This window comes from Pogoniulus pusillus, chromosome 26 (assembly GCF_015220805.1).
Source record: "Pogoniulus pusillus isolate bPogPus1 chromosome 26, bPogPus1.pri, whole genome shotgun sequence".
NCBI lineage: Eukaryota > Metazoa > Chordata > Aves > Piciformes > Lybiidae > Pogoniulus > Pogoniulus pusillus.
Genome location: NC_087289.1, coordinates 5,128,644 through 5,156,480, shown reverse-complemented (window position 1 = coordinate 5,156,480; position 27,837 = coordinate 5,128,644). Strand labels below are relative to the sequence as shown.

Sequence of the window (27,837 nt, the reverse complement as noted above, 5' to 3'; positions counted from 1 at the left end):
CCCGCCGCGGGCAGCGCAGCACCGCCTGAGCGGATGAAACCCGTGTGGGACTGGCGGGACGGGCACAGCGTCCCCCACACCGGCTTCTGCCCCGTCTCCCGCGTCCCGTTTTTCCTCTGGGTGGCGAGCAGAGGCGGGGGCAGCTATGGCCCCTCAGTGCAGGCAGTCCCACGGGTAGCCCCGCGGGGCCCCCGCAGCACGGCGGTCGCCATGGAGACGGCCGCCGCCGCCACCGCGTCCCGGCGAGGGCTAGGGCCGGCCACCGGCGGGTGGAAAGGGCTGCTCAGCCCGGTACCGCTGGAGTAAATCCTGCCGCGGGGGTTAAGGGGAAGCGTGGCAGGGCGAGCGGGGACCGGCAGCGGCGGTGGAACGAGCCGAGGAGCGCTGAGAATCGGCAGCGAGGAGGTGAAGGGCAGCGCTCGGTGCTTCTGGGGGGTCCAGCGCTCGGGGGCTCTCTTCTGATGGCTGCTTCCTCCTTTCTCACCTTGAATTAGTTAATCTTCTCACCTTTTACTTCGCTCCCGACCTTGCCTCGGTGAGAGAACACATGAACCGCTGTGCTCAAATCCCTGTAATGAAGCTTCCCGTGCCCACGTTTTCTTAAGTAGCGAATAGTAAAAGCATTTATTGACTCACCCATTTTCAAAACCCGGTGTCGTTTCCTCCTGATTTATAGAATCACGGAACGCTTTGGGTTGAAAAGGGCATTTAAAAGCATCTTTGAAGCTGTCCAACTCCCTGCAGCGTGCAGGGACATCTTCAGCTACATCAGAACCCCATCAGACCTGACCTTGAATGTCCCCAGGGAAGGAGCTTCTGCTACCTCTCTGTGCAGCCTGCGTTACTGTGCCAACATGCTCGTGGTAAAACCTGTCTGCTAGCCTCCCCTTTCAGTTTAAAACCATCACGCCTGGATTTCTGTCCCTTCCTCACGTAGTCAGAAATCCAGGTGCATTTTCAGAGCCCTTCCTTTAAGTGATTTAGGAACTTGCTCCAATATGAAATGCATCCTAGCAGTCTGGACTTTCACTGTGGCTGTTCCTAAGTGCCTTAAACTATATTTGAATGTGTGCCCAGACCGATTTTATGGAAAAACAACCTGAATGTTAGGAGCAAAGTCTACTGTCAGCTTGTCAGCAACTGTGGTTGTAGAGCTTGAATCTGGAGTGAGGAGTTAGATCCTGACCAGATCCAAGAGAATTAAATCTATCTGTCCTTCACTGAGCTGAGGTAGAGACAAACAATGCCTCTTAAGCCTCTATAGACAAGAGGTTTTGTCTCAGAGAGATGAAATTGTAGGAAATAGAAGCAGGGAAGGGATGGAATATTGTGGATTCTGCGAATGATTCTGGTGGTTTCTACTTTAAGGAAGGGGTAGAAAGCAAAGCAACACTCAATAACCTACCCACTTAACACTATCAGATGCATGTTAAGAACCTTTGCTGAGAGAAAAACACAATCCCTGCTTTGAGGAGAATAAACTATCTATCAGAACACTTTGTTTTCCAGTAGCAGAGATGCCACAGCCAGTTATATTTAGTTCCATACATCTAACAGTAGCATAAAATCTTTCATTTCTGCATTTGGTTCTCCCAGGTTCTCATCACTACAGCTTCAGAGAGCAAGATCAGAAATTCTACATTCAGGATGAAACCTAAATTGTGTATCTAAGCCAAAATCAAGATTACTTCAGCTTTTCAAGGTCCCTCCTTTCCCCTTGCCCTTCCACTTGCCCTTCCTTTTTCCCCTTCCCCTTTTCTCTTCCCCTTTCCACCTTCTCTTTTTTAAGTGAGCAACTTAATGTTTTAACATGTGTAGTGGTAGGCAGAATTTTATAAGACCACAACTGTTTTGCTTGCCTAAGAGACATTCTCTGGGCAAAACCCAAGGTATTTCTGGTTTATGGCCCAGGCACTGCCACTGTCGATGTTCAGAATCTCTCTCTGCCAATGATTTGCAAAACAGAGCTAAAGGAGACACGATGATCTCAGCTTTGAATTTTCTCACTGGAATGCATCAGAATCTCCTAAACTGACTAAAAAGAATGCTTAAAAAAAAAAAAAAAAAAAGCTGCCTTTGAAGGCATTTTCATTTAAGAGGCAGCAGGATGGGAGAAATGTGCATCCAGAACTCTCACACAGCCGAGGGAATTGCAATCCCCAAAAGAACAGGAGGCCAGAACTTATATACAGTTGTTTTAAAAGTTATTTCTTGTCTTGTTTTTCTTTCCTTTCAGATCCTCAGGGAAAGAATGTCAGCTTAAAGTCTTGGGGCAAGCTGAGTGCTTCACATACCTTTATTTATTTATTTCCCCTTATTAATAGAGTTTAATGAAGGAGCTTAGCCGAGCACATTGAGGAAGGATGATGCCAGCAGCTGCATCAGGTTGATCTGTGGGCACTACATTAAAGCTAAAACTTGGGGAGAGCAGCTCACTATTTGTAGTATTTCTTAGTGCCCCAGACAATGGTCTCCTTCTCAATTCCAAGTCAATGTAAGCTCAAAGTATCCTGGCTTAACACATGCATCTGCTGAGTGAGTTTATGGCCATAAGAGGAGATACACAGGAGGAGCAAACCAGCAGGCTTCAGAGGAACATTCCAGCTGTGAGCTTTCTTAACGCACATTAATATCTTGTGTTAATTCTCTCCTGAGCAAAAGCTGCTGATGAGATAGAGGAAAAGCTGATGCATTCTCCTTCATTTCCAAATGAGTGACTTCTTGCTGTGAGAGCTGCAAATGTTATTTCTTCTTTCACAAAGAATCATCTGTCACAGCTCACAACAAATATTTCCCACTGTGTTCTTACTGCCGGCACTCCACATGTAATAGACTGTTCTTGTGTTATTTAGACTCAAAATATGGATCATAGATTTCTTAAAAAGCTAAAAGTGAGTAAAATATTAAAATAAATGTTTTTTTATTGGTGACTGTTGACTGGAAAGTGGCATTGTCTGACCTTCTTTATGTAAAAATAATTCTTTTGTGCATCTCTAGCACTGATTCCAAGGCTGAAAATAAAGGAAAAGTGATGGGGTTAGTGTATTATACAGATTGTTAACTATTTAGCTGTTAATGATATGATCAGATTCCTATCTTGAGCTGTGGCTTTATTATTTAATTATTAAGAGAAAGGAGAGGGGAAAAAAAAATCTCAGAAGCAAAGGATGGAAATCAATTCCTTCTTAGCCATAGGTGACCATCACAAGTCCTGACAGTGGGATTAATTAGGTTAGTCAGTGTAAATAGTACAAGAAGGACAATGAACATGTTGATAATGTTGAGAATCCTTTGCTGTTATCTTTTCCTGCTATGATTTAAGCAAGCTTCTTGAAATAATTTAGTATGCCTCTACCATTATCTTGTCTGGAAGCCTGTTCCCTATATTCATCCATCCAGAAGTTAGAAACCTTATCATTATTGCTGGCTTAGGGGCAATTACACTCCCTTGACCCTAGACCAACTCTATCTTTTAACTGCAATAGCTCTGCCTCTCCCTGGTATCTGCTCTTTGTATTTACAGGGAGTAATCACCAGATCACAGGATGTTAGGGGTTGGAAGGGACCTCTGGAGATCTTCAAATCCAACCCCCCTGCCAGAGCAGGACCATATAATCATAGCCTCCAATTCTTTTAACCTCTTGTAAAAGTAAATACATCTTCCCAGGATGCCCCCACTAGTCCTCTTCTCAGTTTCACATTTGAAATGTAACTAAACAACACAGAATGTTAAAGGTGGCTTACTTAGTTCTCATTTGACTTACAACATCTGAAGGTGGTGACAGTTCCTGCTGAGTGGATCAGTGTTCCCATGGGGTCAGTACTGGGGCCAGTTCTCTTTAATATCTTTATGAATGATTTGGATGAAGGGGATTGAGTGCACCCTCAGTAAATTTGCAGAAGACACCAAGTTAGGCAGAAGTGTTGATCTGTATAAGGATAAGAAGGCTTTGGAGAAGGATCTGGACAGGCTGGATTCATGGGCCAAGGCCAACTGTATGATACTCAGCAAAGCAAAGGCTCTGCAGAAGGATCTGGACAGGCTGGATTCATGGGCCAAGGCCAACTGTATGATACTCAGCAAATCAAAGGCTCTGCAGAAGGATCTGGACAGGCTGGATTCATGGGCCAAGGCCAACTGTATGATACACAGCAAAGCAAGTTGCAGTGAGGTGCTCTTCTTCCAAGTAACAAGCAATAGGACAAGAGGGAGTGGCCTCAGATTGCACCAGGGGACATTTAGGTTGGACATTAGGAAAAATCTCTTCACCAAAAGGAGGTGAGGAACATGGCAATGCTGGGTTAACAGTTGAGCTTAATGATCTTAAAGGTCTCTTCCAACCAAAATGATTCTATGATTCTAAGAATCTATAAAAATGCCACACAGTAGGGAAGAGGAATGATTAGAGCACAAAGGTTCACCACCTGAGGCTTTATAAGACATAGGGGTTTACTTCTTTTTTCCTTCTTGAAAGGCACTTTCATTCTGTTTCCAAAAAACCCCCAGTCTGTCACAAAACACTGCACCCTCTTGAACTGAAGGGTGGGTGAGGACACCTCACACCCGGGTTGCTCCTTGCCTATCCATTTGCTTCTCAGCCTATCTACTCAGATCTGCTGTATGGGGGACTGGGACCTACTTTGTTTTGTGAAAGCTAAACATTCCCACCGTGCCTGAGTGCAGCCATTGGCAGAGCATGGCTCCTCTTATAAACAGTGTATGAAATGCTATAAACAAAGCCAGGGAACTATAGCAAAGGCTGCAAACAAGGCTATTTCAGGTCTGCTTTTAGTTTAAACTACTGTTACCAACGCCAGAGCATCTTTCTCACTGGTCTCTTTTGTCCTTGTTCCTCTTAGCAAGAGAACAGAGACTAAAGAAATGGAAAAACTCACTCACCTGGAAGCTCTGCACTTTACTGCTGTGCTGGAGAATTGTGTTGATCAGCTCTCAATTCTTGGATATATCATGCCAGTTTCACAGGAGGGCAAGACAGACATCAATAATGTATGTGCCTCTATCTCTGCTCTTTAAAGAGATCTCTCTTGGTTTTCTTACTTCACTTTTATGTCTTCTAGCAGCATTTTTTACAAACCAACACAGGTATTTTCACTGCCAAGTGCTCCATAACCCTTGGGTGAAAGAAAACAGTGCATGGAGTACGATCCATTTTAACAGCCTTACAACAGCATCACTGAGAAGCCTTTGTCAAGACTTTGTGTGAAAGACCTTTATGACCCAAAATGAAGTTTCTGGGCATATAATTTTAAAATCACAGTGGTTAGACAACAAGCAAAGGCTTGGGGCAAAGGAAAGGTAACATAGCAAGGTTCTCATACAGATACACAGCTCTTTTTAAAATGCAAAACCCAGGATATTTGAAGTACTCAAACCCAAGATACTCTTCTTCCTAAGCCCATGCATAGTCCTCACAAACAATGAATTAAGACTCTACTTCAAAATCATAGTTATAGAATCATAGAATGATCTAGGTTGGAAGGGACCTCAGAATTATAGAATCATAGAATGGTCTAGGTTGGAAGGGACCTCAAGGATAATCCAGCTCCAACCCACCACTATAGGCAGGGACAACACCTCCTACTAGAGTAGGTTGCTCAAGGTCTCACCCAACCTGGCCTTAAAGACCCCCAGGGAGGGAGCATCCACAACCTCTCTGGGCAACCTGTTCCAGTGTCTCACCACTCTCACTGGAAAGAACTTCCTCCTAACATCTAGCCTAAATCTCTCCTCTGCCAGTTTAAACCCATTACCCCTCGTCCTGTCATTACAAGACCTTGTCAGTAGTCCCTCCCCAGCCTTCCTGTAGGCCCCCTTCAGATACTGGAAAGTCACTGTGAGGTCTCCTCGAATCCTTCTCCAGACTGAAGACCCCCAACTCTCATAGTCTGTATTCATAGCAGAGCTGCTGCAGCCCTCTGGGCATCTTCATGGCCCTCCACTGGACTCACTCCAACAGTTCCATGTCCCTCTTGTGTTGGGGGCTCCAGAACTGCACACAGTACTCCAGGTGGGGTCTGACAAGAACAGAGTAAAGGGGAAGAATCCCCTCCTTTGCCCTGCTGGCCAAAATATAATAGTAATTATTCATTCTCAGTGACCATGATTAGTTAGCTGATTTCCAATAGGCATCATAACTAAGAGGGTTTGGGCAGAGGTACAAAGAATGGAGAAGAAGTTCTAATGCTCAGGCAGAGGTTTGGTGCTGCGGAGGAAGGTGGTGTGGTCTTAGTGGTAGCTGATAGACACAGGAATCAGGATGAGACCATCTCAAGGAGTAAATGCTTCTAAGTGCTGCTGCTATGTATTTTAAGTGACATAGCAGGTCGTTTCCAACTTAAACAGGTTTGAAGCTCCTTTTATTTATTATTTGTTTATTTACTTAGCTACTTACTTTAAAGAGGAACTCAGGTTAAAAATTGTGTGACCAGGGTGGAAATAAAAAGCAGGATCAAAGGTTTCTGATTTAATCACAGTATCACAGTATCATCAGGGTTGGAAGAGACCTCACGGATCATCAAGTCCAACCCTTTACCACAGAGCTCAAGGCTAGACCATGGCACCAAGTGCCACATCCAATCCTGCCTTGAACAGCTCCAGGGACGGTGACTCCACCACCTCCCCGGGCAGCCCATTCCAGTGTCCAATGACTCTCTCAGTGAAGAACTTTCTCCTCACCTCCAGCCTAAATCTCCCCTGGCATAGTCTGAGGCTGTGTCCTCTTGTTCTGGTGCTGGCCACCTGAGAGAAGAGAGCAACCTCCTCCTGGCCACAACCACCCCTCAGGTAGTTGTAGACAGCAATAAGGTCACCCCTGAGCCTCCTCTTCTCCAGGCTAACCAATCCCAGCTCCCTCAGCCTCTCCTCGTAGGGCTGTGCTCAAGGCCTCTCCCCAGCCTCGTCGCCCTTCTCTGGACACGCTCAAGCATCTCAATGTCCCTCCTAAACTGGAGGGCCCAGAACTGAACACAGCACTCAAGGTGTGGTCTAACCAGTGCAGAGTCCAGGGGCAGAATGACCTCTCTGCTCCTGCTGACCACACCATTCCTGATGCAGGCCAGGATGTCATTCACCAGTTAAGAATGCAAGGGGAAAGCAAATCAATATGTCGCTTTCTAGGCGGCGTTTCCATTTCATACAAACCTTGTCGCCAAAAACACCTCTCTGCAAAGCAGCAGCAGCAGCAGCAGCAGCAGCAGCGGGTGTCAGCGTGAGGGCTTGAGCGATGCTTGCGCTATGCAACAGAGGGCACTCCTGCCCTGTGCCCAGCCTCACCTCTCTCCAGACGAGGCTGCTTGTCACCGAGCTGGGTGCCAAACCTCTTCTGTGCCAGCAGCAAAAACAGAGAAAGAACACTCCTCTAGGACAGCAGAAGTTGTTCTTCATCAGACAGGTTGATAGTCCAGTTCTGGGCTCCTCAATTCAAGAGAGATGTTGAGGTGCTGGAAGGTGTCCAGAGAAGGGTGACAAAGCTGGTGGGAGGCTTGGAACACAAACCCTATGAGGAGAGGCTGAGGGAGCTGGGGGTGTGCAGCCTGCAGAAGAGGAGGCTCAGGGCAGAGCTCATTGCTGTCTACAACTACCTGAAGGAGGCTGTAGCCAGGTGGGGCTTGGTCTTTTCTGCCAAACAACCAGCAACAGAGCAAGGGGACACAGTCTCAAGTTGTGCTGGGGAAAGTATAGGCTGGATGTTAGGAGGAAGCTGTTGGCAGAGAGAGTGATTGGCATTGGAATGGGCTGCCCAGGGAGGTGGTGGAGGCACCAAGAAGAGACTGGATGAGGCACTTAGTGCCATGGTCTAGTTGACTGGATGGGGCTGGGTGCTAGGTTGGACTGGATGATCTTGGAGGTCTCTTCCAACCTGATGGCTTCTATGATTCTATAAGGTGCACTTCAATCACAGAGCAAACTCCTTGGCTTTTCAGCCAGAGATGTTCATCTTGACCAAGTGGCTTTTTAAACCACAGTTTTCTCACAGACTATTTTTATTTTTGTTTATCTTTTCTTTCTGTATTTTTTTCTTTTTCTTCTATTTCTTTTCTCTTTTTTCCCCCTTCTGTTTCTCTTTTTATTTTTCTTCTTTTTATCTTTCTTTTTTTTCCTTTTTATTTTTCTCCTTCTCTTTTTCTTTTTCTTTTTCTTTTTCTTTTTCTTTTTCTTTTTCTTTTTCTTTTTCTTTTTCTTTTTCTTTTTCTTTTTCTTTTTCTTTTTCTTTTTCTTTTTCTTTTTCTTTTTCTTTTTCTCTTTCTTTTTCTCTTTCTTTTTCTTTTTCTCTTTCTTTTTCTTTTTCTCTTTCTCTTTCTTTTTCTTTTTCTTTTTCTTTTTCTTTTTCTTTTTCTTTTTCTTTTTCTTTTTCTTTTTCTTTTTCTTTTTCTTTTTCTTTTTCTTTTTCCTTTTCTTTTTCTTTTTCTCTTTTTCTTTTTTCTTTTTATCTTTTTTTTTAATGGAAATTGTTTCAGCTCAATGAGTTCTCTGTTCCATTTCTCCAAGCAGCCAGGGTGGGGAATAGGCAGCTGTGGATTAGGTTGGGGTTGTGTTAGCTGCTTTAGCTGCACTGCTATTACCTGTTCAGCCACAGATATGCTTGTAGGTGGGCAAGAAAACTTCCTCTTTCAATATCCCAATGTATACACCTGTGCTCTTGCCCATAGCACAGACAGAAGAGGAATTACTAGAAGTAAAGCCTTGGCTGATTTTATATCCAGCTTATTTTTTTCTTGGGCTTTTTCTTTTTTAATAACATAGTACATGGCCACCAGACACCTTTCCATGTAGAAAAGAGCTGTCACTAACACTAAAATACCCCAGCTACATAGATAGATAGATAGATAATCTCTATCACTTTCATTTCCACACATCTGAGTTCTTGCTATAAAAATAACATTGTAGGGAAAGGTCATGGTGAGAGGCAGTAGGATATAGCTAAGATGGAGAGATGGTGGAGGAGAAACAGGCTAACAGTGCATAAAAGCTGCTGCAGGGGACAGAATGATTTCTCCTCTGCCTACAGAAACTAGGACAAGAAGCCAGGGGTTCAACTGCAGCTGAGATGAAAAGTCTTTCTTACAGTAAAGATTGTTGTGATGTGCTGGCACTGGCAGAAGGGTGCATTGTCCCTACTGCTGGAGGTCACTGAGAACAGGTCAGGAATGACAGTCTGAACCATCATCTCTTGGGGCAGATAAATTCACCCTTTGAGGCCTTTTCTAGTCCTGTCATTTCAGGTGTATATCGTGTGCTCATGGCTAAGCAAGATAAACGTTTGTGCCCTACTACTCATTGCAGAGTGTAATATACACTATTGACTGCCCTTAGTATAGCTTCATTCTAGTTTACTGTTAACTATTCTTTCTCCCACATAATATTGCTGAGGGTTTATTTCTATTGCCCCAAAATGAAAGTCTCTTGTTCCCTTTTAGAGTGGCATCCAGGAAATGAAGACAGACATAGAGACCCAGAAGGAGCTGGACGCTAACTACCAAAAGCTTATGTCAGCAAGGCAAGGGGATGGGGAAACAGTTACCTCTGTGTCTCAGAAAAGCATTGAACACAAGCAGCAGCTGGAGAAAACTGAATATCTAAGTACTCACCATCTTTCCAGCAGGGCCATGAAACACAGTGATCCATCTACAGAGACATTCAGAAAAATCCAGGCTGACAGGTGAGCACAAATACAATGGCTCTAGGGGATGCTCAGAGCTGTTCTCAGTCTGTCTGTTGAAAACAATAATACAGGATTCCAACTTCCCTATTGCTGGTGCACCTCACTTTTGGCCCAGGAGTACCTCTGAAGAGGATGGTGGGTTCTAGCTTCCATAGGCCATTTAGTTCTGTCATTTGCTTGCTTTTGGATGCCAAGTAATGACAATCAGTTTGTTTTAAATGGAGTTGCAAAATATCTCCCAGTTGTACCACAGTATCACAGTATCATCAAGGTTGGAAGAGACCTCATAGATCATCAAGTCCAACCCTTGTTTTGGTGGCAAGCCAAGATCTAGCCAGTGCTGATGTTCTGGTATCTGGAGTCAGCTTTCCCTAGCAGATACATACAAACAAAGTGGGATGTGAGCATTGCCTGGTGAAGTTAGTCATTCTGCAGGACATGCACAGCCTCCATGGCAGCCACAGCCATCCTTCTTCATAGAAGAGAATCATAGAATCAACCAGGTTGGAAGAGACCTCCAAGATCATCCAGTCCAACCTAGCACCCAGCCCTAGCCAGTCAACTAGACCATGGCACTGAGTGCCTCATCCAGGCTTTGCTTGAACACCTCCAGGGATGGTGACTCCACCACCTCCCTGGGCAGCCCATTCCAATGCCAATCACTCTCTCTGCCAGCAACTTCCTCCTAACATCCAGCCTAGACCTCTCCCAGCACAACTTGAGACTGTGTCCCCTTGTTCTGTTGCTGGTTGTCTGGGAGAAGAGACCAACCCCACCTGGCTACAACCTCCCTTCAGGTAGTTGTAGACAGCAATGAGGTCACCCCTGAGCCTCCTCTTCTCCAGGTTAAACACCCCCAGCTCCCTCAGGCTCTCCTCCTGAGGTTTGTGTTCCAGGCCCCTCACCAGCTTTGTTGCCCTTCTCTGGACATGTTCCAGCATCTCAACATCTCGTCTGTATGAAGAACAAAGAGTTTCCTTCTGGGTTTTATTTTGTTTGGTTGGTTTGGGTTTGTTTGTTGTTGTTTTGATGGTTTTTTTGTGCCTTTTGTTTTTTTCTTTGGTTAGGGTTTTTGTTTGTTTGTTTTTATTTGGGTTTTGATTGTTTGTTTTAATACATTTTATTCCTGCACCTAAGCAAGTGACTTGCTTTGCAGCAGTACTAACAGTCTTTGGTTTAGGGCACAGATTGGGGAGCTGAGCATTCACTATACATTTTTCTGCATCCTGGCTTCTGTCCTTTAATGTTATTTCATCAGAGGGCTTAAGGAAGATCCTAACCCAGCTGATAAAAATGCAGCTAAAATGTAAATACCATCTGCACCATGAAAGCCAATAAACTGGGCAAGCCTAAGTATTTGTTAACATCAGCTTAGGGCTGTACTGGCATATTTTGGCACCTAGATATCCCTTCACAGACATACTTGTCTGCCTCCTCACTTTGCATTTTCCATCTAGCTCTCATCACTACTGCAGGCCAGCAACCTTCATCCTGATGGCAGCACAGTCTGGCACAGCATGGGTGTGTTTGTGCCTTTTTGCTGTTTCCTAGAGTACCTTTTGGACCAGCACTTTCAAAATACAAATTTCAACCAGCTCCTAATACAGAATTCTCCAGAGGTACAAGAAGCAGGCACCATGGGAGATGCACTTCTGGGTTTGCTAGACATAAGAACACAAATAGGATCTTGCATTTCCTTACCTTTGTTGCTAAAAACAATAATGGACAAAGGTGCCAGACACTGTAGTACCAGCATCTATAAATGACTGTTGTGTTGCTTTTCTTCCTGGCAGGCAGTATGCAAGTGATGTAATTACAGCCACTATGAAAAAGATGCAGGAAGCAGGAACATTTAATAGCCTAACAGAAGCTAATGAGAGAGAGAAGGCAAAAAAGAGCAAGTTTCACAACTTTCTCATCAGGTCAGTGTTGTGTTCAGTACTTTTCTTGAGCTTAGCTGCTCAAAGCCAAAGCCAATTCTCCCTCAGTACCTGCTAAAAGGAAAAAAAAAACCCAAACCACCCACCCCAAGACACAGAAAGGATTCTGCTTTTTCAACTTGAATTATTCTGTCTGCTTTACAATTTGAACTTCTTTCCCTTTGAGAACTAAGTAATGTATGATTCTGATACTGAGCTGAGGTAGGAATTGCCTGAGCTTTCACCGCAGCAGCTTTCACCAGGCACTGCAAATGCTGCTCTGTATCAATTAAAACATAATTTACTGTAGAAGCTCCTTGATCTTTAACTCCTTGTCCCGAGTGAAAGCCAGACCAGCAGAGAATCTGTTCCAACCAGGCTCAGCAACACACGGTCTTTACGATGCCCTGGAGGATCTGCTCTGACCCACATGCTAATATGCTCCCATTTCCCAGCAGCAGCAAGGGGCTAGCACAGATGGTGACAGAAACAGTCATCTTATTTAAGGCTAATCCACCAGCCACTGCATTACAGATCCTTTTCTGTCCCAAATCTAATAGAGTAGGGATTTGTGATAATCTCAGCTCAAATTGGTGATTCCTTAGCTCAAACTTCTGTGCACTAGAGGTTTGGAGTGTTTTTTTAACTTGTGAAGCTCTGGCTCATCCCCCAGCCTGTCAGAGCCAGTGGTAGTCATCAGAGAATTATCTGACCCTTTTAAACCTGCTTTGTTCTGCATAGCAGCTCAGGTGTGTCATTTAGGGTAGAGAGCAAAGCTACTTTAACTCACAATTTGTTCAGCCTGCTGGGACAACCCTGTTGGTGGCTCAGTGGTCTGCCTCCAATGCAAGTTCTCAGCTTCCAGAGCTGAGATTTCAAGCATGAAACTCATCCCTTCCACTGTCTAAAATCAAGGGATTTATTATTTATCCATGAAAAGGACACAAAACAAAATCGAAAGCAGCAGTTGCTTGTGGAATAACTACTCCATACTGGAAAGCAGAAAGGAGCAGACTAATTATAAAGGACAGGATCATTTTTATTCCATTCTATCAGTTGTATCTAGCCACTGCACTGTCTGTTCTGTTGAACATGGAATGAGCTTGATCTGTCTGTCAGTACAATCCATGCATGCCTGATTTTGGATCAATGTTCTAGTCTGAAAGCAGTCTGCAGTACAACAGGAACTCCTTATAATGAGCTTTTGTTTATCACAGTCACCCAGCTAAAGACTCTGAAAATGAAATGCAAGGTTGACAGAGGGTACAATGTCTTAGGTATCAACTCTAGTGGCTTCAAATCAAGTTCTAAGCATAGATGCTTAGAGAAACACTCAGAGTGGGGGAAAAAAAAAGAGAGAAAAATAAGACCTAGGACATTACTGCATCTATTTTTGTTTTAAACAGCTAAACAGCTCTGCAGCTTTGGGCCTCTTTACTCATATCCCTTCATGAATCTCAGAATCTAGGGCAGTGTTTCTGAGAGATTTTAAGTCTGATATGAAAAAAACCCCACATATTCCATATGTATAAAATGAAGCTTACACAATTTGGCATCACCCTCAAATCCACTTGAGGCTTTCAACAGGAGCATCTCATGGTTTTTATCTTATGCTCCCTTTTATTCCCATCCTCTTTTCTCACTTTGTGCAGCTCTCCTGTTGAGATTAATTTATCGAGTCTCTAGCTTTGGTGAGGAGTTCCTGACTTGCAGATTTGCTACCTCACCAAGGCTCAGAGTGAAGAGATTAATGGCTTTTTTTGTTACTCAGACATGGGAAAGGGCTTGTCTTCTGCTGTTCTGAGGAGGCAGGCCAAAATTGTGTAATTCTTTTAGTTCAGCTGTTAAAAACACTTGGGGAGCGAGCAGGATAATTGAGGCAGTGCTCAGCTGAATGCTGCAATGCATCAGGAGACAGGGACTTCTCCTAGGTAAAGAGCTCTTGTCCTTTTTTATGGATTCAAATGATTGTATTTCCCCGTTTTTTTTCAGGGCAGAGGAAGGAAAGAGGGAGATAAAGTCACTCGAGGAACAGCTGCAGGATGTCAAGAAAGAAATGGAAGTGGAACTTCAGGTGAGATCACTTAGCACTAAGCATTGTGCCAGGGGGGAAGCCTATCTGCTGCCCAGGAACTAGCATTCAGGTGAGAGGACATGTGGCATATTACTGATCCCTCATTTTGGAATAGAGAAGCAGAATAATTGCAATAAAGATTTGTATTCTGAGCAAGCCTGCTAATGGCTTTAAGAGCAGCACCCAGTGGTTTTCAAATGGGAGCTCAAAATGCTCATAGGAACATCACCAAATTAGAACAGCCCAAAAACACTGCTAGGAGAGGCAAAACACAGACCTCTGCCATCAGCAGGAGGTTATCTGCAGATAGCAGTATCCAAGCTTCATGCAGCTTGGATATTCAGGAAGCTGTGACACCTGGCACAAAAGCAAGTGTGACAATGAAGGAGTGAGAAAGAAAGTCACCTGGCATAGGGGCAATGTATATTCCTACATACAGTTTTGTCTAGAGAAAATGCCATTAATCTATTTTCCTAGGCTTCCAGCTACTAGAAAATCCCAACCATGGGAGTCCTACACAAAGGCAGATCAATGTCATTGCACATGTGCTGTCACCTTGATCTTTCTGGAAAGCTTCAGCCATTCTGCCTACAGCATACAAATGCTTTGTGCATGCACAGATCTGAGGCGTTCTAGAAATGTCAGACTTGCTACACAAGTGCAGATCAATTGGAATGTCCTATTCCTGGTCACTTAGATGCTGACCAGACAGCTCAGACTTGATGCTCACCTCTGTAGAGCAAGAGGACATGGAGTTCTGTGCAGAACCATGGAAAGATAGCCTAAGCTTGCTGAGGCAGGAAAGGGTGTGTGGTAGGGAACAAGCAACAGGCAGGCAGGATCAGAGCTATACAAGGAATGGAAGAAGGAACAAGAATCTGACACTTAGGACTAAGCATGAGGACAGCAAAGGCATCTGAGGAAAGAATTGGCACCACTGAATTTTGTCTTTGGACAAAAGCATGGACAGTAACCAAGCCAAGAAAATAGTTGGCTACAAAGAGGATTGTTTAAGCCACTGACATGCTGGTGAAGCAGAGTTGATAGAAGATGAAGGTTTTACACTGGCAGCTTGGATGCACATGCAGTAGAAAGCTTAGCAGTAAAATAGAGGATGGTTGTAAGAACACAAATTGGCACTGGCACTATCTGCAGCTATCTGTGGCTGACAAAACACCAGAATTCCAGATCAGCAGAGAAGAAAGCAGGAATGCACACGAAGGGAAAATTCGTGTGGGTCAGTACTCATTTACAAGCAGAGATCCTGGAAAGGCATAACATACACTGGCAAGTGCAGAAAGATAAAAGGAAGACTGGGGGGAAAAAACAACCAACCAAAACTGTGGACATAACAGAGAGGAGAATGGAGTCACTGGAGGAAATGGAAAGTAAGCAAATCAGGAGACAAACCAAGAAAGAACAGCTGTGGGAACTAAAAGAGACATGCAAGATGAACTTTTTTCCCCTACACATTTGAACCTAAAGGACACAGAGCTCAGAGCCAGGACTGAAAATGGAAGCTGTATACCTCAATGTATACTTACTTACTGCCATTAGAAATGCTATGGCCTGTTTCCAGACCCTGTGGGACAACCCAAAAGTCCCCTGACATCTGTGTGGCAGTTAAATGAGATAAGCTGGACAGTCTGTCAAGCTCAGGCATTGTGTGTTGTCCATTTGCTTCTGTAACTTGCTCATTCTTGGTCAAATTCTGACACTCCTGGGGACCTTCTGTTCTCCCACTCCCCAGGCTTGTAAATATGATGAGAGACTTCTCCTTCTGTACAGTGCTCCTCAGACCTCCCAGTGTCTGTGCCTGCAGTATATGTATCTGGTTCAGGTTTAATGCCTTCCTAGGGACTGGTGTACAGGGGGGCTGTGATCACCCCATCTCACACTAGCAGTGTCCTGGCACTGTGCAGTGGGGTTGGGTGCTTCTCTGTGTCCTGCCCCGCATCGCTCCTACCTCTTGCAGTCCCAAAAGGTGTGCAGCTCCTGTGCTGAAAGGGTGCTCTCCTCTGTGATCTTTCAATGCCTTCTGCTAATTTGGTTCTTGCTTTTTGCCTCATCAAGTGCAATCTGCTCTCATCTTCCATTTTGTCCTTATATTTCCAGCTTAAAAGTCCTTCCCTAGGCTTTCTTTCCATTTCAGCTTTGATAACAAATCAAAGACAAGACTACTTTCAAATCCTGCTTTCCTCCTCTGCCAAAAATAATGATGTCTGATGTCTCACAAGAGAGAATAATTCCTGTTCACTTCATATGGGATTTTCCCACAGGTAGTTTAACAGACACTTGCATGATTTGTCACCTTGCTAGCTAATTAAAAGCCAAACTACAGCTTGCTCATTTTGGAACACTTTGAACAATAAGAACACACAGACCTGAAGACAAAAGCCCTCCGTGGTTCTTTCAAGTGGATGAGAAAACGAAAGTGAGCAAATCTAATCCTGGAACCAGAAAAACACGGTCTTTGCTTTGTGCATGTTGCCACTTTGTTTGGGTTTTCAGCCCTGCTAACCTCTTAATGAGATGCTAATTAATGCTCTATTAGCCTGCTCAGCTCATTTTTCCTTCTAATGGAACACAAATCGAATGCTAAATGTTCCTATTTATTTTGTTTTCTCTCCTCTTGGGAAGCACTGATGCCTGTAAAAGGGCTGAAATGCTCAGGCTGGCTTCACTCTTACCCTTCCTGACCAGTGCTGTACTCAGCACTGGCCAGGCCACACCTTGAGTACTGTGTCCAGTTCTGGGCTCCTCAATTCAAGGGAGATGTTGAGGTGCTGGAATATGTCCAGAGAAGGGTGACAAAGCTGGTGAGGGGCCTGGAACACAAACCCTACGAGGAGAGGCTGAGGGAGCTGGGGGTGTGCAGCCTGCAGAAGAGGAGGCTCAGGGCTGACTTCATTGCTGTCTACAACTACCTGAAGGGAGGTTGTAGCCAGGTGGGGTTGGTCTCTTCTCCCAGACAACCAGCAACAGAACAAGGGGACACAGTCTCAAGTTGTGCCGGGGAAAGTATAGGCTGGGTGTTAGGAGGAAGTTGTTGGCAGAGAGAGTTGTTGGAATGGGCTGCCCAGGGAGGTGGTGGAGGCACTGTCCCTGGAGGTCTTCAAGAAAAGCCTGGATGAGGTACTTGGTGCCATGGTTTAGTTGACTGGACAGAGCTGGGTGCTAGTTTGGACTGGATGATCTTGGAGGTCTCTTCCAACCAGGTCGATTCTATGATTCTATGATTCTTCCATGCAGCAGCATCACCCACAGCTCTATGATGGCTGCAGCAGTTCTGTTTGCTGCTGCACTCTTCCTTTCCTGGCTTGTACTAAAGTACTCACCGTTCCTGGCTTCCTGGACAAGTGATGGCAGTCTGTGCAGATTTTACACCAAGTTCATGTCTGAAAGGTTTAAGCAGATTGACATAAAAAATCAGGAAAGGCAAACTTTACAACTCCTGCATTGCTATTTACCCAAAGACCTTTTGTGTCCTGTAGCTGTTTTGCATGTGTGCAGCCATGGCACAACTGTGTAACAATAGTGACAGCACAGGCTACAGACCAGGCAGAAACCCAAGAGGCTGCACCATGGTATCAGTGACAGCAGGTCCATAAGACACCCAGCTCTGCTGAATCAGTGCACCCAGCTCAGCTGAACCTGTGCACCACTCAGGAGTGCTTTTAGCAGTGTGACCAAAGCCTGCCATGTGTCTTCCCTTATCTTCTCCCAGGTGAAATGCTCCATGAGGTGTTCTGCAGGAATGATTTAACCTTGTACATGCATTCTGTAGTGCATTGTTTCTGTTGGAGAAACACACCAGGCAGTGGCAGTAGAAGGCGTGAGGCTTGTGATGGTCCTGAGCTCCTGGGTGACTTCGTTCTGCTGCTGGCAGAGCCCCAAAGAAAGCAGCCCAGCAGGCTCCAGAGCTAGTGCATGAGATCCAAACCCAGCTCCAGTGAGACAGGAGTTTGGACAAGAGTGCTGCTGGCACAGGGCTGCTCCCTCTGCCAGTAAACTGCCCTCACACGGCTGGCTGCTGCGGTTGTTGGGGTTGCTGGTGAGCTAGCAGAGGGCTGCAGAAGCTGTTGTGTGGAAGTCTGGTGACCTTCCAGGCCTGCTGTCCTTTCAGCTGAGACGTTTCTCGGGGGTGTGCCGCGTGGGGATGCTCTGGCAGCTGGCAGAGAGATGCAGGCTGCGGCCTCACTGAAGCGCCTGTAGGGCTGTGTGTTGTGGTTTCGGGGTGGGGGGAGCAAGTCAGGGCTGCAGCAGGTGTGTAGATCTAAGCATATCTTCAGGCTTTGCAAGCTGAGATAGTGCAGCTGCCAGCAGAGAGACTTGAGCTCATACGTGCTTGGTGTGGAAGCAAGGGAGGCCAGCAGCAGGGCTCTCTGCCCGCATGCCGCCTGCCTGCACGTAGCACCCCTGCCCCTGCCCAGTGCCTGCCAAATGGGGGGCGCTGGGTGTGCTGCTGGCAGGGGGTGGGGGTTAGCCGACTGCTGGAGGAATTCCTCAGGCTGTTTACTCCTCTCTGCTATTTTAGTATCCAGCTGGATTTTAAGCCACTGTAAATATTAGCGGCTGTGGAAGAGCTGAGAGAGAGCTCGGTGGCACTTGCAAGAGAGAGATAAATCAAAGTAAATGAAAACGCAGGAGAGCTGAGGGCAGTTGCTTTTGCAGCCAAACAGCATCTGCGGGGCAGAGCCCTGTGACAGCAGCTGACAGCAGCAAACAGGCCCCTGAGCTGAGAGAGAATCAGGTTGTTTACCCGCCTGGGAAGCAGACTGGCCCTTGAACACCATTTCCTGGCCTTTGGTCTCCCTGTCTGCCAGTTTTGTGATAGTTATGGACACTTGAGACGTGATTCTGCATCTTTGCTTTGGCAGCTGCCAGGCTGAAGTCAGCCCAAAAAAGCAGCCCAGAGGTTTACTGCATTAACTATAAAAGCACTCCGTGTCCTGACTGGGACCTCTGCTGCAATAGAATCATAGAATAGAATAGAATCAACCAGGTTGGAAGAGACCTCCAAGCTCAGCCAGTCCAACCTAGCACCCAGCCCTATCCAGTCAACTAGACCATGGCACTAAGTGCCTCAGCCAGGCTTTGCTTGAACACAGTCTCAAGTTGTGGCGGGTAGGTCTAGGCTGGATGTTAGGAGGAAGTTGTTGGCAGAGAGAGTGATTGGCATTGGAATGGGCTGCCCAGGGAGGTGGTGGAGTCACCATCCCTGGAAGTGTTCAAGAAAAGCCTGGATGAGGCACTTAGTGCCATGGTCTGGTTGACTGGCTAGGGCTGGGTGCTAGGTTGGACTGGATGATCTTGGAGGTCTCTTCCAACCTGGCTGATTCTATGATTCTTCTCACAGCAATACCCCCAGGGATGGTGTCTCCACCACCTCCCCAGGCAGCCCATTCCAATGGCAAATCACTCTCAGCCAGATAGATAAATATCCAGTCCTTTTCCCAGTGCCTGGCCCTGATGTTCAGGGAGCAGCACACTTTACAGACGGTGCCCACAGCTTCTGGGCATTTACTGCCTGCAGCCTAACACTGAACGTGCCCCAGTGCCGCAGCAGCGGGGCGGGTCCCTGCGCTGGGCTGCTGCCGCTGCCCGCATGCCTGCAGCCACTTTCCCTCTCCGAGGACATGTGTTTGCTGCAACCCACCGGTGGGGTTTTGCATTTCACTTCCCGCCTGCTGCGGATTGTGTAACCGAGCCTTCAGACTCCCCCACCTCTAATGAGGATGCTGAACAACCCCCGCAGACCAAACCCAAACCACAAACATGCCGTGCAACGACAACACCAAAGAGAGCAGAAGGGCTCCTGCCCCAGCAGAGGCCTGGGGCACTGGAATCAAAAGCACTTTCCCCCCTCTGCTTTACTAAGATATTAAATGAGAAAAGCAAATAACCTGGTGAAGCATTCATGCTCTGCCCCACCTCTAACATCTGAGTGCTCTGTAACCTAGGCTGAACCCTTCTTTTCTGACCTGTTTGCAGATCCTTAGCAGATAGCAGCAGCAGCAGCCAGCAACAGGGCTTGGCTCTGCTGAGCCTCAGCACCACAAAAAAAGAACCCTTAAAAATCAGTGTTTTTCATTAGCATTCCCCAAGCCTTTCTGCCAGCCCCTCAGGTTATACAGGATTCCACCACTGTACAGGAAGACAACCTCAAAATCACAGAATCACAGAATCAACCAGGTTGGAAGAGACCTCCAAGATCATCCAGGCCAACCTAGCACCCAGCCCTAGACAGTCAACTGGACCATGGCACTAAGTGCCTCATCCTGTCTTGAATGCCTCCACCACCTCCCTGGGCAGCCCATTCCAATGCCAATCACTCTCTCTGCCAACATCTTCCTCCTAACATCCAGCCTAGACCTCTCCCGGCACAACTTGAGACTGTGTCCCCTTCTTCTGTTGCTGCTTGCCTGGCAGAAGAGCCCAACCCCACCTGGCTACAGCCTCCCTTCAGGTAGTTGTAGCCAGCAATGAGCTCTGCCCTGAGCCTCCTCTGCTGCAGGCTGCACACCCCCAGCTCCCTCAGCCTCTCCTCACAGGGCTGTGCCCCAGGCCCCTCACAGCTTTGTCGCCCTCCTGTGGACACCTTCCAGCACTGCAACATCTCTCTTGAATTGAGCAGCCCAGCACTGGACACAGCACTCAAGGTGTGTCCTGAGCAGTGCTGAGCACAGGGGCAGAATAACCTCCCTTGTCCTACTGGCCACACTGTTCCTGATCCAGGCCAGGATGCCATTGGCTCTCTTGGCCACCTGGGCACACTACTGGCTCATGTTCAGCTACTATCTACCAGCACCCCCAGGTCCCTTTCAGCCTGGCTGCTCTCCAGTCACTGCTTGGGGTTGTTGTGGCCAAAGTGTACAATCCTGCACTTGGCCTTGTTCAATCTCATCCCTTTGGCCTCTGCCCACCCATGCAGCCTGTCCAGGTCCCTTTGCAGGGCTCTCCTATCCTCCAGCAGATCAACACCTGCTCCTAGCTTGCTGTCATCTGCAAACTTACTGATGCTGCACCCAATCATCTCCCTGTCCAGATCATTAAAGATATTGAAGAGGACTGGACCCAGCCCTGATCCTTGGGGCACACCACTAGTGCCAGCTGCCAACTGGATGTGGCACCATTCACCACCACTCTCTGGGCCCAGCCCTCTTGACCCATATCAGAGTGAACCTGTCCCAGCCACGTTATGCTCACCTCCCACATCTACTGACCAGAAACACAACCTTCAACCCTAGGCAAAACAAAGGCCATTACCAGAAACGTCAATAGAGCATTAAGAGGCCTGTAGCTGTCTGCAGCCATCTGAAGTGATGGCTGGAAAACAAGCTCTGATGTTGGCAATCCTCAGGAAACTGTGAGCACAGGACTTTCAAACCCATGAGCCAGCATCAGCCAAGGCCCCTAATCCTCCTGAGCCTTCTAAAGAGCACTTTATTCCTCCTAACCCTGCCCAACAAGGGGTGCAGAGGGAAGGATTTTCCTTTTAACTGTTCCAAACTCTTCTTGTAAGAAACCTTTTCCAAATGAGTCATGCTGCAGAGGCTTCTCCACACAGCACCACTGAGCCAGCTCCTTCCTGTGGCATTTTTCCATCTCTAACCAGCTAAGGAATGCCAGAGTGCTTCAGAGACAAGATATGTGGGCTTCAAAACATTGAAATGCCAGCACTTTGGTGCTTCATCTTCGGCTGCAAGGTTTGGGCTGGTGAATGTCAAAGCCACCACAGCATGGCAGGAGAGCAAAGGCTGCAAGGCAGCAGCTGGGCACTGAACCAGAGGTGCTCAGACTCATCTTGTGAAGTTGCACAGGAGACTTTGAGCAGACTTTTGTTTAACTCTTAATACAGAAGTCTTGATTTCTTTTTTTTCATTGTGCAGGTGGCTCTTCCAAGCTCCAAGCCTGGGTCAATTAACTTTTCATCTGTTGGTCAAAGAAATGAATGAAAAAGGAGTGAACAGAAGGGCAAGCCCAAGTCAAGCAAATGCACCTTGCTTCCTGAGCATGCTCTGAATGCTGGACAATAGGGGCATGTTGGCTCAGGATTCCTGTCCATGGGGGAGCTTCTAGGGACAGAATTCCTTCAGGAAAGCTCAGCTCTATTGTGAAACAAGGCAGGTTGGAACTAGATGATCCTTATGGTCCCTTCCAGCCCTGACTGATTCTGTGATTCTGTGTGGAGAGGCTGGGAGCTCATCACCAGCTTCTCCTTGGCACCTTTTCCTTGCCCTGGGTGCCTGCTTTATAACAAAATGGGAACCATCTTAGGATTATAGAATCATAGAATCAGTCAGGGTTGGAAGGGACCACAAGGATCAGCCAGTTCCAACCCCCCTGCCATGGGCAGGGACACCCTACCCTAGAGCAGGCTGCCCAGAGCCTGATCCAGCCTGGCCTTAAACACCTCCAGGGACAGAGCCTCAACCTCCTCCCTGGGCAGCTCATTCCAGGGTCATCTACCTGGTAAGACTTGCAGAAAGCTATGAGTGAGACAAGCTGGGATTGCCTGCCACCTGTTCCTGAGCCTGTGCTCATACACTTGCTGCATGACTAGAAAAAAAATTACTCCAAGGACTAGAGTGTACTTTAGGAAATCACATTTTGGCTTCTGTGGGGTTGAGGCATTATCCTCCTCTCACAGATGCTCACTCACTGAGGTGGCCTAATCCAACAGGTCAGTAAACCAATCTCGAGCAGTTGAAATGATTTGGCTTTTTTCATGCTTGTGATAAGCATGACTGAATCTGGTCCTGGACCAGAGATCAGAAGGCCTGGCTTCTTGTCCCACTTTGTTCATGGCTTCACCCTCTCCAGAGGTAACCACTCCTTGCTGATGGGTTTACTGCCTCCTGCATGGATTCCAGACTAAACTTCCCTCTGAAGTAGAGGTTGAACTGGAACAATGTTCAGGGCAAGTGTGAGGCTTTGTCATGGAATGGAGAGGTTAAGAAACTGAGCTTCCCTCAGTCTCCAGGCTTACTTTCATGCTTCTGTCTCCTCTGCTAGAATCGAGCCGATGTGATTGCCAACCTCAAAGATGAGCTCCAAGAGATGAAAGCCAAAATGGACAGGGAGAGCAGCTACATGAAGAGAAGCACAGACTTCCAGGTGGGCCAGACCCAGAAGAAATGCAGCAATGCAGAAAATGTCCTGGACAAGGAAATTCAGGTAAACCATTTCCCATGGCCTCTACAGGAAGGCTTCTCCATCTAGTAAGGAAAGACTCCTCCCTTGCTCCCCAGCTGCCCTTTCTGTCCTCCATCAGTCACCAACATGACTGTTAGCACTGGATCAGGACCCAGGTTAGAAATCTTGTCTTCCATTGCTTCTCTGTATGGTGCTGCCAACAGCAACAGCATGGATGGCATGGTTGCAGGAGGCAGAGACTGCTTAAACTGTTACCACTGGCAGAGAGACAGACCCATAACTATGTCCAAAGGCTGTAGTTGTAAGCCTCCTCAGCAACAGAGGCAGCTAAGCTCCCAGCATGGCTCAGAGCATATCATGCTGACAGAGCTCTTCATGTGGCCAGAAAGTGAACTGGGCTGGAAAACTGCTCTGGTCCTGCAAGCATTTTGAGTTTCTTCTGACTGATCAAAGCCAGGTCTGCTTGTCACTTCCTCGGGGATGGCTCAGGGGCAAGGATGCCTTGGTTCATTTTGTCTCTAGGAAAGAAAGAAAGGGAAGAGGAGGCAGAAAGGAAGGGAAGGAAGGCATGGAGAAAGGGAAAGAAGACCCATGTCTGTGGAGACAGAGAGCTCCTGCATGCTTAGCCCCCAGCTCAGCTTTCAGCAGCACCTGTGCACCACGGGCACTCAGGTTGTCTGTTGTGTTTTGTCTGCACTGATCACAGAAGCTGAAGAGCAAAACTGCTGAGGAGATTCGAGTCCACGTGGAGACTGAAAATTTCCTCAGGCAACAGCATAAGGTGTGTGTGACTCTCTGCTAATGCTTCAAATAGCAGCTGATGAACACTTCATCAGCTAGTGCCTAAAGAAAATCAGTGACTGCTCCACCAGACTGACCAGTTCATGACTGCTGCTGTTCGAGTGACCACTTATCCTCAAGTCTTAATTGACTCAGCTCTCCCAGACTTGAGATTTGCTACATTTGGATGTATTCCCCTAAAATTAGAGTTCGTGTAATGATTGGCATTGTTTGTTCAGGTGTAGCAGACTTTCTTCCTTCAGATAGATCCACTCACCTAGCTGGGATTCTGTTTTGCCCATCCTCAGCAGTAGCAGGGCTCTCAGTGACTCATGGGGAGTCATGCTGCACAAGGTGTGCGTAGCAGTTTGTCAGGGCACAAAGGAGGAGGTGACACAAACTGCCAGCCCAGGTTGCCACATCTGAGTCTGTGGAAGAATCAGGGTTGGGAAATTGCTAACTTGAAATGATTTACCTATTTTCATCAGTAAACAGCCATGAAAGGCCATGGTGCTGCTGATCCAGAGATCCACAGCTCTCCTATCATCAAAGGTTGTGGCCATGACAGTGGTGGGTGTCAAGTGGCTGGGGCCAGTCTCTTTTTGCTGGTCAATGGCAGTAAGACAAGGAGCAAAGGCTACAAATTGGAACATAGAAGGTTTCACCTCAACGTGAGGAGAAACTTCCTTACAGTGGGAGTGACACAGAGCACTGGAACAGGCTGCCCAGAGAGGCTGTGGAGTCTCCTTCTCTGGAGACTTTCAAAACTCACCTGGATGTGTTCCTGCATGAACTACCCTAGGAGAACCTGCTTGGCAGGGAGGTTGGACTCAATGATCTCTGAAGGTCCCTTCCAACCTCTAAAGCTCTGTGATTCTGTGCACAACACTGGAAAGCATCTCATAAACTGTAGTTCTGGAAGAGAACCTCTATGACTGAAGGGACCCTAACACCACTGCCAGGAGAAAATTCAGCAGAAAATAACACTTCAATTTGTTTTAAACATAACCTGAGTGCAGAACTGTGCTCTGCCTTGAAAGCAGGGAAACTGTGTCCTCTGCATCCCCAAGCCTCAGTTCCATCAACAGTTCACAGTGAGGGGACTTGCCAAGTACAAGCTGCAGCCTGTTTGGCCTCTACCAGAAGGCAAAGCACTTCTCTGTACACACAGAGCAGCTGGTGGCTTTGCAGGGGCCCACAGAGAAAAGGATGGCCATGCCCTTCATCTCCCTTGTGTGTCCAGCTGTGGTGCCCTAATGAGATTGATGCTTTCCCTCAGATTATTTTTCCATGCAGGCAATCATGGTTGCCATGGAGAAGTTGCTTATGAATGGGAGGAAGTCATCTGGGTGACTGTTTCAGCAACACCTGCCCTCCTATTCACAAGTGAGACAAAGCCAAGCTCACAACCTGAAATAGTGTGAAGTGCTGTCTTCTGGGACCTTATTCCTGGTGCACTGAGCTTGATCCAGAAAGCAGGCAGGGAGTCAGGCACAGGATGACAGATTTCTCAGTGACAAACTCTGGGTTTTAACCCCCTTCCCTCTGTCTACACACAAAGAATGGCTCCTAGTAATCACTTCACCAGGACTTTCTGAGTGTGCACAGAACTAACCCCTACTGCTTCTCTGTTCTTCACACACCTCTCAGAACCCAGCCCAGGCTCTCCTCCTCCCTACTCCACTGCTGCACCTTCTGTGGTGAACCCCTAGCCAGGGGCCTGCAGGCCACCAGTGACTTATTACTTGTCTTGGGGGGTTGAGCCTGTCAAGATTGGATGTTAGAAACAGGTTCTTCAGTATAAGGATGGTAGAACACTGGAACAGTTTGCCCAGGGAGGTGGTTTGGGCCCCATCCCTGGAGATATTCAAGGTAAGGCTCAACAGGGCTCTGGGCAACCTGATCTAGTTGAGGAAGCCCCTGCTGACTGCAGGGGAGGTTGGACTGGATGACCTCCAAAGTCCCTTCCAACCCAGACCACTCTATGATTCTATGAAGAGAGAAATTCTGACCATGCAAAAATGTGTGGGACTTGTACCACCATCCTGATGGGCCACATAAGAGTAGCAGATTTTTCCCCTGTACATTCTGTGTACCATGCTGAGCACCACTCTGTCCCCACACAGAAGCTGGAAGAGAAGCTGGAATACTGGATGGACAAGTATGAAAATGACACAGATGCTAAAGATGAAGAGCTGGATGCTCTAAAAGCAACAAAGGCAAACAACTTGGAAAGGCTGCAGAGACTTGCTGAGGAGGTAAGATATCAGCATCACCTCAGTGCTCAGCCGTGCAGAACTGCATCCTGGCTTTTTCCTACCTTCGTTCAGATAAAGATCCAGGACCACAGACAACAATCAGTAGTCGTGAGGTGTAGACTGTGATTACAAGCACTGGTTCTGGGAAGGCAGAGACCAAGTAGTCATCTTCTGCTTACCACCTGTGACATCAAAGAGTGATGATGATGTTTCCCCTACAGCACTTTTCAAACACCAGCAAGTACTCACAGAGCTGCTGACAACCTTTGTCCTGTGCCACCAGTATGCCACACCTCCGTTTGTCACCTTAGTCTGAACAAGACTGCTCCTTCTAGCAAGTTGGGAATAGAACAGCCTGGAAAAGGCAGCTCCTGCCTTCCTGCAGAGGCATGTTCACAGCTGCAGAGTGCTCTGTCACACAGGAATTGATTCTGGTTAAAACCATTTGTCCCACACTGGTTCCTTGGCTAACTGCCAGCCTCTGCTCACAGCTATGCAGGCAGGGCAGAGCTGGCAGCACAGGGCAGAGAAAAGTGTCTAGAAAAAGGGGTGGTTGATAGCCAGGAGGAATGGACTTGTAACCATTCCTTACTGTCACTAGGTCTGAGATGATGGGCCTGACTTCCATGTTTCCCTGCTTGTGGGCTCACTTTTCACTCTGTACACTGTCATCTCAGTGTCCCAAGGGTGTTTGTACATCATCTGCTGCCTAGCTTGGGGGAGCATGAGTCCTTCCCACCACCATCTGTTGCCTGAGACGCCATCAGAGAGGCATTTTACAGCACAGGATCAGAGGGTTAATTACACCCATGCCGTGAGAGGTTTCACTTTGGCACCAGCTCTCAGTGCCTTAGGACTGATGGTGGTAATGAGCAACATTTGCCATCTGGATTCAGGAAAGATGAAACCAAAAAGAGGTGAGGAAGGAAGGTCCATGCTTACACATTCCCTCTGGGCTGCCAGGAGGCTCCCTGGTGCACAGGGTTGGGACCTGCATGGTGACCCACTGGTCAAAGCAGCCCTGACTGGGGTAGCAGGGCTGAGACCAGTAGGTACACTAGGGTCCAGGTGAACCCTTGTCCTGCCCTAGCAAGCTGCTGGGTAGAGTGAGCCTGGAAGGTTTGCCCTGCAGCTCAGGGGATGTTCTTCATGTGGCTGTTGTCACCCCTGTGCTCTCTTGCAGTGCCAGATGTTTGAGGAAACCATCATCAGTGACCGGGCAGAAAAGGAGGCTAAAAGAAAACAACTAGAGCAGGATGCCCTGGAGCTGAAAAGCACCCTGAAGGTACAGGGCAGCAGAGCTGAGGTAGTGCTGCTTCATCAGCAGCTGGGAGTCAGTAATTCGTGCCTCAGGCTTTGTTCATGGAGAAAACAACCCAAGGAAGTAGGCTGGTGCGGGGTGGAACAAGCAAAGGACAGACAAAACTTGTTCCTTTTCACAGGGCAGACACAAAGCCAGCAGCTAGCTGCAGGTTTGGGAAGGGAGCGAGAGGGGAGAGGTTGGTCTCCTCGAATGATCTGGGGTCATGCCCATCACACCAGGCCCTCTGCATGGGCAATACTGGAGGGTCATGAGGCAGCTCCCATGCTTGTCCCCTTGCCACCAGCAGCAGCTGCCCTCAGTCCAGACATAGTTACCTTCAGCACAGGCCCAGCTGCTGCTGCTGCCAGGGGTTCTTACCTGCAGCTGGGGAGCACAGAGGAGACTCTCTGGCTATCGAGCGGTGCCAGGGCCCCCAGCAAGTGATGTCTCCTAACACCTCTCTCTCTTGCTTTCAGCTGCAGGCCTGGTGGAGAGGCACAATGGTCCGTCGGTACCTCGGCCCCTACCAGGCGCTCAGGACGTTTCTGGAGAAACAACGATCAGCACAACAGGAGAAAGAGGGAAAAGCTGGAGCAAAGAAAAGGACACGCTAAATAAAGAACCCTGCCCACGGACGTGCTCCGGGGCTGTTGCTGGGCAG

The 27,837-nt window shown here is 47.4% G+C and overlaps 2 protein-coding genes across 5 annotated transcripts in view; one reads left to right on the top strand and one right to left on the bottom strand.

Annotated features, from left to right (window-relative positions):
* The window catches only part of RPL35A (ribosomal protein L35a), a 114,733-nt gene that overhangs the window by 3,858 nt on the left and 83,038 nt on the right, over positions 1 to 27,837 (bottom strand). The window lies entirely within an intron of this gene.
* On the top strand, positions 10 to 27,837 carry IQCG (IQ motif containing G). Of its 4 annotated transcripts, XM_064165464.1 has the most exons (10): positions 18 to 405; positions 4,861 to 5,008; positions 9,439 to 9,680; positions 11,477 to 11,605; positions 13,595 to 13,676; positions 22,695 to 22,856; positions 23,542 to 23,616; positions 25,742 to 25,873; positions 27,057 to 27,158; positions 27,653 to 27,837. In XM_064165464.1, exons 2-10 carry the CDS (start codon positions 4,883 to 4,885, stop codon positions 27,788 to 27,790), a joined length of 1,188 nt encoding a protein of 395 aa, XP_064021534.1. In that variant the 5' UTR covers positions 18 to 405; positions 4,861 to 4,882; the 3' UTR covers positions 27,791 to 27,837. The 4 variants fall into 4 exon arrangements, with proteins under 4 accessions (XP_064021538.1, XP_064021535.1, XP_064021534.1 ...); XM_064165465.1 differs by lacking the exon at positions 23,542 to 23,616 and having other exon boundaries at positions 14 to 405; XM_064165467.1 differs by lacking the exon at positions 4,861 to 5,008 and having other exon boundaries at positions 20 to 405.

What these genes read in the sequence shown, in the direction of transcription:
- IQCG (XM_064165464.1), top strand. Translation starts at nt 4,883, where the DNA reads ATGGAAAAACTCACTCACCTGGAAGCTCTGCACTTTACTGCTGTGCTG. An exon ending in AGAAAAATCCAGGCTGACAG is followed by an intron (nt 9,681 to 11,476) that starts GTGAGCACAAAT and finishes TCTTCCTGGCAG; the next exon opens with GCAGTATGCAAGTGATGTAA. An exon ending in TGCAGAGACTTGCTGAGGAG is followed by an intron (nt 25,874 to 27,056) that starts GTAAGATATCAG and finishes GCTCTCTTGCAG; the next exon opens with TGCCAGATGTTTGAGGAAAC.